The 11,530-nt window shown below is 41.2% G+C and overlaps 1 protein-coding gene across 1 annotated transcript; it reads right to left on the reverse strand.

The window, feature by feature from the left end:
- Positions 1–279: 279 nt before the first annotated feature.
- On the reverse strand, positions 280–8,763 carry LOC308138149 (placenta-specific protein 9-like). The gene is made up of 3 exons (XM_080507136.1): positions 8,491–8,763; positions 916–1,007; positions 280–530 (listed from the first exon to the last, which is right to left on the reverse strand). The coding sequence occupies exons 1-3, from the start codon at positions 8,558–8,560 to the stop codon at positions 384–386; spliced, it is 309 nt and encodes a 102-aa protein (XP_080363262.1). The 5' UTR covers positions 8,561–8,763; the 3' UTR covers positions 280–383.
- Positions 8,764–11,530: the final 2,767 nt, after the last annotated feature.

The raw sequence follows: 11,530 nt of genomic DNA on the forward strand, positions 1-11,530 counted from the left end.
GGTAATAATAATGACATTGCCAAAATAAAACGTTATGTGAAACCTTACGATGGTAGTTTGTTTTTAGGATGTTTATTCTTCTATCTCATTCATCTCTTCTGTCATACCTAAGTTTTTTTTATTATTATTATTTTTAAACAACACATTTTATAAGGTAGTAGCACTTAAAACAGTGTAAACATGAGCTGCTGACTGCAGGGAGAATCTAAGACTGAGTCTTAGACTGGAAACAAGACAAAGCCTCCACAGGCTCAGTTTGAGTAAATAATGCAGAGATGCTTTGCTCTGTGCAAAAAGCTGCCTCTCCTTTTATTATAAACACGTTTTGATATAGCAAATATTTCCTATAAAAGATTTGAAGGTTTGACTGGGGCAATGCAGGATCAGAGGCCGCTCTTCTCTGGATCCTCCAGGATGTCCACGGTTGGCTTTCCCACTCCCTCCAACAGGGGGCGCCACTCTGGAGACTCCATGGCATTCAGAAGAGAAGCGAGCTCAATCTCCAACTTCTCCACTGTGTCCTCCACTTTCTGCAGGAGACACAAGGCATGTGTGCACGGTTGACATATGAATAATACATTAATAAGTTGTTGTATGAATAATGGAATCATCACTCATGAATTATACAATTGTATGAATAAAACAGCTGCCCAAAACTGCTCGTGAGGTAAGGTCAGAGTTAGTCTGTCAAAGGAGGGGACGGTTCAAGTTTTGGACACTTATTGGGAAAATATACTTTGTTTTCATACTACATGGATGTGAGACAGCGAGAATCAACAACATTGTCCATTGCTTCTCCTTAAAGTGACATTTGAATGATTTTTTTTGGGGGGCAGCCTGAGATGGAGAAGCCTTTAATAATGGAGTTAACTGCAGAGGAACGGCTGACTGCGAGAGAGGGTTCGGAGTCATTACCTTCTCTACTACATCCAGGCGCTCATGAAGATTTGTGTGCTCTTGACAGGAGCTTGAATGCACCGCCCGAGGCTGCAGGTCAGGCTCCGGTCCTGAAAACACCGTTTTTATTACTGGAAATAATGAATATGAGCTTCTTACAAAAGGTATTTAAAATGTTTCTATATCACAAGCTTGACAATTAAACAATATGTGACAGCAATAGTGTCTTATTGACAGCAGGAGTAACCAAAGTTGATCTACACTTAAATAAAAGATGACTGAATGAGTTAACGATGTAAGAACAAGTCTACAGGAACTAAGAACTGAAACAAACGGCACCGAAATGCTAAAGAACAAAACAGCAAAATTATGACAAAGAGGAGATAGATAGATAGATAGATAGATAGATAGATAATAAATTAAGTAAAATTATAAATAACGGGATTACGTTACATGTGAAAATGCATCATATTTGTCTTTCTTTCAGCAAAGTTTTGCGTTGATGTCCGTTGAAAATATTAACAATGTCGAGTACGAGGACATCCGTATGGACAGACAACTAAGTTGGACTGTCACGACAGGTACGTCGTCAGCTATGAAACCACGTCCCAGGAGAACATGGGCTGGAGGTCACGTCACCCTGGAGGCAAACTAATTGTGTTCAGAAAGTTGTGTTTTCAGTGGCTCCGAGCGCCGTTGTTGTGTAAACAGATCCACCAAAAACAAAAAGGAAAGTTTTTCCTTCTCACTTGAAGACGTTGTTGTGTGAACGGGTCTCGAGTGTGCAGCTCAGATGCTTCCTGTTAGAAGTCGGTTGTGTTGAAATCGTTTGGTTCCTCTTCGCCACACTTCATAAACTATCCTCAGACGACCGCGCTGAGTCGATGCTATACTAATGAAGCTAAATTGGATGGAGATTACATGACTTTTCTCGCTACAGCAACAGTAGAGAGCTCTTCCTCTCTCATGTAAGCTCTGAAATGGGTATAAACCCATTCGACGCCGGTGTAAATCCGCGGGAGGGCTGCGTGCATTGTTCCTGCCGCTTCCTCCTCAAACTCATGCTTCCAATTATCCGTTTCTCTTTGAAGCCTGCAGATTTGAGAGGAAGCCCGCCGCTTACTGGCGGGGCCCGGCTCCCATTTTCTAACACCTTCTTAGTGGCGGCGGGCCATACTCCTCCTGACGGTACTTATACTTTATAAATGAGCGATCGTCTCATCCATTGACTGACTGCTGGCAGCGGCTGGAGCGTTCGGGGAGCTCGAGGACGAGCTTCGGCAGGACTGAAGTATTGTTGGGTTGGCGCTCTGGAGAGACAGCAGTGTCAGGATCGTTCCTCGGGGCATCTTGCCAGGGACCAAACAAGGATAGACTTCGGGGTTTATTCCTTGGGGAAAATGCTTTGGCACTCATTTGAAGTTTTATAGCCAGCATAAGCTGGTAACTTCCCATTGCTTTCTAACATGTTTTGTATTGTGCAACAATTCTAGTTTTTTTTTTTTACAACCATTCCCTCAATCGCACACCTGCCCACATTACAGTTTCTTATCCTCTCCGAGACGTTTTTCTGTGCATGTTGGGAGAAAAAAAGGACGAGCTGGTGGAAACGATTCACCTGAGAACAAAAGGCCTGTGACTCCCAGTCCACAGCTGCTCTTTTCACCAGATGCACAGGAAAAAGGTGTGGAAATATATTCTGTTATTCCCCTTTTATTTTCCAAAAATAGGGATTTGTGTTTATGGATACTTTTCCCCTAACCTGGTAATCATTTTCTAACTTTCAAAATGGATTGTAGAGTTTTTGCATTTGTGTAGAAATCATGTAAAAACTGAATTAATGGAGCATAAAACTTTGAATGACTGATTTCATTGCAAGTATAGTGGAGACAAGATGAAATTCTAAAATAAGCTGGATAAGCAAAAACCATGAGTGCAATTGTTGTGGCATTATCAGACTAAATATAAAGACTTAACAGTTATTTTGAGTGGCATCAGGAGGGTGATGCTTCCTGTTGTCTATATGGTTCTCCCGAATACAATTTCTGCTGTAGGGAAATTCCCCATTTGATTATTAATATATAAAAGACCTTTGCGAATAGATGTATGCAAATGAAGTCCAGTAAACACAACAATGTACTCAATATCAAGTTCAAAGAGTTCAGGTTTCAGTCTAACTCATTCTTATTCTGCAATTTAAATATACCGTATATGATTGAAAGGCTGTTGGGTTGGTAGTCTGGGTTTATTAAAAAATTTGAGAAAACCATTTCAGTTTGATCATGGTGCATTTGTCTCGCGTCCTACAGGAAACGATGCATCAGGAGGCGATTCGATTGCGATGCGAGGATGCATGAAAGGCAATTTCCATGCACTGATTATGCAGATAACTAAAGACACTATGCAAGTCCACTAATGATGCGATGATTAATTGCTCTAATGGGGCTGCAGTAACATATAGCGAGCCAAAAGTAAGGTCACTCCACTTTGTGATTGCACCGTCAGTGTGTGCCTACGGAGAGAAGTCAAAATAGAGGCTGGGCGCTGCAAACAGTGTCCATGCTAACAAGTCACTTTGCGCCTCACCAACAAACCTTGACGCTGCGCCAGCGGGAATAATGTTCACATCTCATTCTGCACACTGTCCTCCCGTGCCTCGGCATCGAACCGCCTTCATTTTACCACAATATCCTTTTGGAAACGGTTCAAGGAGTCCATTATGGTGGCCCGGAGGAGCGCCGGGTTCAGGACAAGGAGGAAGAACAGGCCAGGAGAGAGGAAGATCGTACGGATCGATGGATGGAAGGTACACACATCAGACTTTCAATGTGGACGAAGATCCGTCACAAAGACAGAGTTTGATACACAAAATAGAAAATATCTTTTAGTAAAGTCGACAAGTACAAGTGAGGAAAAGCCTCCCATCATAATAACTGATGCCACACCAGTTTAGACAACATATGAACAACATGAATGTTTTCACACACGATAAATTACATTGTGTGTTACACATTAATTGGTTAATATAAAGTCCTCCCAGTGTTTGTCACAATCTGGGAAACCGGGCCAATATCCATCAACCCATAAGCTCTAAACTGAACATAGATTTTTATTTTGAGCATCTCTCCGACTCAATTCTCAGTAGATCAGCTTTCAATACCAAGATTGTGCCCATTTTTATACGTTTGAACCTCCAGAGGCTCACAGTCGGCTTTCCGCAGCATTTTGCAGCCTTCAGCATGCATATTTTTACAAACCAACCTTCACAGTGCGTCTCTGATGGTGCCGCTGATACTTCACAATTACTGGGGGATCTTTTCACTGCTGCACCGCTGATCTCTCAGCTGGAGTCTCACTGCTGTGCTACTTCCACTTCTTGCATTAAAACACCAAAATCCTTGCTTCATAAATTAGTAACGGCAGTTAAATTTAATGAAACTTCTCGTGAGTATGTTTCTTTATTGGGGTTTTTTCTTACACTTTTACAAACTCATCCTGTGGGTTGGATTGGACCCTGTGGAGGACAGTTTTGGCCCCAAGCCCATATATTCAACACCTTCATTCTAAGAGGAGTGTACAGATATTTCCTGCATCACTTGTTGAGTTTACTCAGGTTTGGAAAACCTGCCGAGACTTGACATTAATAGATGAATTGTCAGAAGTCTGCGAAAAGCATGAAGATTTCCCCAAACGTCAGGTCTCAAACCCCAGAATTGAATGTGGATTTATAAGAGAGGCCTGCACCACCCCCACCGCCTTAATTGCCACATTTCACAACAACACTCAGAGGGATCAGGGAAGAGAGGGGAGGAGGTTGCTTCCAGAAAGCCGACGGTCGAATGTGCCAGAGCGAAGCCATGTCTGAGGGGTTTGCAACAAGCAGGATTAATGATGCAAAGTCACCAACTGGCTGTGGATGTTTGATCATGGTGGACTGATTAAGCCAGGAGGCCTTTGTTCTTGTTTGTGGGCTTTTTGTGGCACGCCGGTCCGAGAGCTTCACGAATCAGAATCGCATCATCAAGCCTCCAACCAAAAAGTGAAACACACCATGGGATCAAGCAAGCACAGATCCGATGAGTCAGCTGACCTCTTCCACCCGGGGACGGAGGTGAACGACCGGGCGTGAGCGTGCGTGCAGTTTACACAATCTCTGCCTCTGGAAATGAGAGCGGGAGTCAGTGCGGGTCAGAGCGTCAGTGCACAACAGCATGGTTGATACGGACCGAGCTCTGGCAAGCCGACAGGATCAGTGTGATCGGTGCACAGCAAGCACATCCTGGCACTCAGCTCGGTCTCCTGCCAATAAGATTGGCAACGTGCATGTTTGCACACCGGAGAACGAAAGACTGCGACTGTTTAGAGGCTGGAAACATGTTGACGACACCGCTGCGCCTCCATGTCATCACAACAACTATCGGGCTGCATGAAATATTACCAATCAATTGCCGTAGCAACATGTGCATTATGCATATTGCCTCCATGGAAACGGGGGGAAATTGAACTTTTTTGAAACACTACTACTGCCTCTGCAGGAGCAGATCGACAACAACAACAATGGCGTGACTCCCAGTTCTATAGTTTCAGTGTTGATTCACAATCCAACTTCTTCCTCTGTCAATACGAATGTCCTAGCCAACGAGTGGCTCGACGTGCCGACTACAATATTTTTGTGTAAACCAACATCATTTATTCAAAACGCTGCTCTGGAAACAGGAAACCATTCTGAAAAGAAAAAAAACAAGAAAAAAAAAAACATTTTCACTTGAAACATTGTTGTGTAAACGAAGCCCAATTGTTTGTATTTGTTATTATACAAGCTAATGTTACAGGAAACAGTGTGACAGAATCGGCGGTAGTAATTATGTTTATTCAATTATTACAGTTTACCCAGTTAGACACTGGGTAATGTCATGGTGTTGCATTGGTCCCTCTCATGGACCGGTTTTCTCCTGCAAGCTGACAACCAAGGATTTTCCCATTCAATAAAATAAAGTTTCAATGAAGCTTATACAAATTTCTCATTAATCTGTGGCTTTTTGATAAATCATTCACAATCAATCCAGTCCTAAATTAATAGATACATTTGCATATGTTAACACCAAAGGAATTATGTTTATTTATTGATATGAAGAATGATTAAATACTCATGTTATTTTTAACAAGCCATTTTTTTCCTATAATACATTATTCAGTTGACGTGTTAAAGTCTCAACTCTCAAGCTGAGAGTTTCTTCTCACAGATCTTTGGTACAAAATCCTGACAAAGTATCATACATAGTTTAGATTACTCTGTAATTTGAATGTAGCCGATTCTTACTCATAATGGTCTTTTTTGTTTTTTAATCTAACCAAGCTCTGAACAGTGGTCCAAGGTTTTCTTAAGTTTACCATCAGATTGTGACCAGCTCAGTGTTAATATCTTGTTTATTGGCTACAAAGACAATTAAAGTTGAGAAATGTACTTTCAGTATCAAGATTTTTGTTTGCATTACCTCAAACTTGCATGTATAGTTTTGCTATAAATAAAAACCACATAGCACATGATTAATTCATGATATTTCAAAAGAATAATTTAGAATTATAATAAAATGAATCATTTTTAGCTTACTGAGAAGTGCATTCAACATTTATCATCGGGCAACATTTCGTTATCGACGTGTCATTTTGGGAAAACATCAACCCATCAAACAAACTCAACCAGTGGCTCATATGTTTTTTTGACGATTGTTCTCTCACTTTAAACTTTTCAGCTTCATGCTTCCCAGCATGCACAGACATCTGCAGACATCTGGGTTCCAGCTGATCTGCTTTCAATCAAGTAACTCCCTAAAGCCAACATAGATTTTTTTTTTTTTTTTTTTTTAAATCAAGGGACACCTCACTTATATTCAATGCATCTACATCAATTGGCTTTTTTTTTTGTACTTCTGTTACAGGAACTTCAACTGCTTCCAATAACTTTCTGTACATCTCTGGCGGACTGCTGATTTCAACTGACGTCTTTAGTTTTCAAGAAAACACTTCAGCCACTTTCAAAGGATTCCTTAAAAAAAAAAAAAAAAACACTTCTGAAGACAAATTGTCTTTGGTGAAAATGCACCAGCTCCCTTTCAAAGCTGTTAATCATGGACTCCACTACTTCAAAAATGACCCTTCTGAAATGAGTTCAGTTCACCTCGACTTCTCATGCCTTTCATTTCTGTATCGTCTCATCTTTAACTGTTTCAGTGCGGATGTTGGATTACCTGCATTCACTTTTGTCAGTCTCATTGAATTCTTCTCGAATGACAGATTAACCACTGAATAAAGCCATCAGACCAGGAATATCATGCTTTGCACTGTGATATTTAATGTTTGTGAGGTTGGAACATGAATCCACATCCAGCTTCACCCGTCACTATCAGAAATGGATTTGTCAACAAGGTCGATCAAGCTTGTTGGGTTCTTTTGGAAACTAAAACACCAAAGAGTTCTTCTCCTCCTTCACATGCTGAAATGGTAATGTCGTCCGATTGTGCTGCCTTGGCCATTTTCTCCCTGCTGCCTTGTCTGAGGCGAAGCAACCCTACGTACTGTATCATTAACATGCACTCCGAGCAGGAGTTCACCACCTCTCCTGACCCAATCTCATCCTACTGAAGTTTACGTGGCACGATTAATGAACGACTTTACCACAAACGAAACTGAACCAATATTTTTCCGACACTCAGTCCATCCATGGATCAAATAAACTGCACTCCCTTCAACTATTTCCTCTTCACCAACAAAAACAACAAAAAAAATCTAACCGTTTGCACATTTCCCTTGATTTTATTTCCTGCTGTTAAACTTGTTTGTACAAAGGACAATTACATTTCCTTCAAGCCAAAACTCACTTCTTTTTTTTGTTGTCATTTTGGACTTTTACAATCTTTTTTATCTTGTGAATCTTTATGAAGGTTTTTTTTTTTTTTTTTAAAGCGAGAACATCAACGCAACAAGAACATTCTGCTCTTTACTGGGTAAAACAAGCTGTTCAGTGTGTGTGTGTGTGTTGAGTCAGTCGACATCATTCTTGTAGTATGAAGTCAGTGTAATTCACACTCGAGGGACGAGTCTGGGGGCCTGGGCCATGTTTTGTGTGAGTTTTCCGCTGGATTTGGAGCGGCGCTGGTAAACACGGCTGAAAACATTGGTTTGTGGAAGCGGGCGGACGAAGACGACGGATGAGGTGGTTGTTTGAAACTGTGCTGACAGTGCATTAGATTAAGTGTAGCCAGAGCTGCAGTCAAATTAGTAACAGATGTGCTGGCAAGACGCTACACACACACACACACACACACACACACACACACACACACACACACACACACACACACACACACACACACACACACACACACACACACACACACACACACACACACACACACACACACACACACACCCTTCTATTGTTTCAAACACATCCCTTAAATATCGGATACACCATGTAAAGTGTGATAATGGACATTGTCTTATAGTTCTACTTGCTTTATCTCCTCCAGTCTGATCCTGTGTATCCACCCTCTCTTCCTCTCTGACCTCTGACCTCCCATCTTCATCCATTACCTGCAGCAGTGTAGCCAATCAAAAGAAGGAGGAGTCCAACTGAGGATGAGGAGGAGGAGGGTCGGATCATGGCGAGACCTGGTGAGAGGCTGGCAGCTGAAGAATGAAGTGCGCACACACACACGCTCGAAAGGGAAAAGGATCTGGAAGATTTATGGCTTCCAAAGATTCTTCTTTAATCCAAAACAAGACGAAGAAGCCGAGAAGAATCTCTGCCTCCCGTTTCTTGCTCGCTCTCTTGCTCTCTAATCCGTCCCTCCCTGACTTGGTTGCGTCCAGTTTCCCAATGAAAACATTAGATGCGGGACCAAAAGCTGGGTATCTGGGAGGAGGAGGAGGTGGGAGGGATGGAACTGGGGAGGGGACTCATTTCTTGGCTCGAGTCAACCACACACACACACATAAAAAAAAAAAAAAAACCCAACATTCCAGGCTTCGGCCCTTTGAGTCCCTGAACTGGATAAAACAAGAAAGTAAAAAGCAAGAAATTACAATATATTTTGGACTATAAATGACATCAGTTTATAAAATTCAGTCTAAATAGTTGAAAACTACATGATAATCTGTAAATGACTTCCTCCAGTTCTGACTGTCCCGCCTTCAGCCCACGATTCTTTGTTTTCTTCATCGCAGTAAGTTTCTCTGCTTTTCTTCCATCCCTCATTCATCTCTGACACCTTGAACTCTTTGTGGTCCTCTGTTGCCTTGTTCTGCTGCATATTTTATATTTTTCACTTTAAAATCTGCTGTGTAGCAACATTTTTCTTGTTGTGTGATAATGGAGGTTTTTCTTTGTAGCAGCTTTCTGTTGTCATACAGTGACATCTAGTGGTCCCAGATAGGATAGACCAGTGTATTTTGATATGCTAGTTGCTTCTAAATATAAGCCAAGCTACTGAAAGTGTGATTAATTGTCTGGAAAAATACAGTAAATTAAGTTCTGTTCATGCCAGGTAGCTGCCGAGTCCTTTTTTTCTTGATATTTTATTATTGCTTGAACAAGTCGTCCCTCTTTTTTTTTTTTTTTGTATGGATTACGGATTTTGTAGGAGTTTTTCCTTCATGAAAACATATTTAAGTGTTTATTGTGGCTCCGTCTTGAGTCAGTCATAAGTTGTGATGGTTGTTGCACAAAGAAGCATACACAGGCTTTGGTTCTCTGTATAGACCTTTACAGTTCTCCCAGATATAGCTTCGACCAGTGTTTTTCAACCACTGTGCCGCGGCACACTGGTGTTCCGCGAGATATAGTCAGGTGTGCCGTTGGAAATTATCCCATTTCGCATTTTTTCTAAAAAAAACATTTGCTCTCACAGCCGACAACGGTTGTGAGAGCAGTGTGCAGAGTAATTGTGTATAAATGCTCTTCACCAATAGATGGCAGCACAGAACGTTGCCGGTGAAATCGAAACTGAACAGACGTCGGTCTGGTTAATCTCCACCACCTGCGGCTGCTCCCATGTTGTATCAAAGTACTGTGTCAGTGACAGTGATGGAGAAGTTTTTGAAAAGGGAGAATCTAACCAGGATATCAGCTCTGTGTTCCTCCATCAGGCCCAGGTTTCACACAGTAAAAATTAAAAAAAGAAATTGGGAAATACTTTTTTCTGTATTTATTTGATTCCTGTTGATAAAGCATTGATTAGAATGACTTTATATTGTTAATATAGGCTACAGAGTTTCACATTTTAACATTTTCGGGTGGTGGTGTGCCTCGAGATTTTTCCAAAGAAAAAAAGTGTGCCTTGGCTCAAAAAAGGTTGAAAAACACTGGCTTAGACCAGAGGTCTAACCTTCATGACCGAAACAGCAGTTTCCATGATTGTCTCTTGTTACACTGCTGTTTTTTGTCAGACTTTATGATTTCAATTTTTGACCCACAACAATTTCAGCCAGAGCAATATATGTTTTAATGACATTATTGGTCCTATAAACCTAAAAATGTGTTTTTAAATGTGATTTATTCAGATAAGTGAGGCTCTCTGGCGCCCCCAGCTGGTGACCCGCCCCACTCATTTAAGCTGCTCCATGTTGCTCATTGTCTACAGTGTACAATATGTCATATATAGTCTTATGTGTTTGTGAAAGATGGATTTAATAGTTGCATCGATACCTGCTTTTGTTGCTGTGTTTCCTTCTCTTGCATCACTTCAGACACACAGCTTCTTTCTGTCTGCGCCTGGAGTGAGATTAAAGTCGATATATTTGCTTCAGCTCCATCAAGCTTTATTTTCTGATAAAGATCCTCGGCTTATCAGGAGAAGCCGAGGCTGCCGTGTTCTTTCTGGGAAAATCAGCTTGTATTTTGTGTGTGTCTGTGTGTGTGTGGAGCAGGAAGTCTGAGAAAAATCAAAAATCAATTCAGGCGCAGAGAATGCCCTTTATAATGGCATTGATTGGTTCCTGTTATTCCTGCTGGATTGACTCCTTCGGCTGTCTCTGCTCTGCCTGTGTGACTCACACACCTTCCCACACAAACGGCCTTGATGGTTACGTATAGTAAAAATGTGGTCATCTTCATTAAGCCTGGCTGTCTTCCTCCCTCCCTCCTGCTGCTGCTGCTGCTGCTTGCTCGTCTGGCCTTCTTAAGCAGATCTACAGGTTAAGCAGCAGAAAAACAAAAGTGAGTGAGGCTCATCAGCTCAGTACAGGGAAGAGATATCTCTGTGTTATGTTAGAGAAACATGCATGGGTTAAGGGCATGAGTAGAAAGCCAGTTAAATGTCATGTTTTTCTCTGGAGCAGCTTTAAATCAGAATTAATAAAAAAAAAAATCAGAAAAGCTCACTCATCCTTAAATTAAAAAAAAACACAACAATAATAATTTCACACTGTCTGAATGAATTTGGCACGCTAAACATCACAGAGGGGAGAAATTTAAAGTTTTTACATTTAATGAAAGACTTTCATTTATTCCCTCGACATGAAATTGCATCTGGATGTGAAAAAACTTCTATAAAGTTAAATTCTTAAGCAGTAGAAATTACATTTAATGATTGTGGCCATGATCATTTTTGAAAAAAAAAAAAAGCAAAATGTG

The sequence above is a fragment of the Blennius ocellaris genome, assembly GCF_963422515.1.
Source record: "Blennius ocellaris genome assembly, chromosome: 13".
Taxonomy (NCBI): domain Eukaryota; kingdom Metazoa; phylum Chordata; class Actinopteri; order Blenniiformes; family Blenniidae; genus Blennius; species Blennius ocellaris.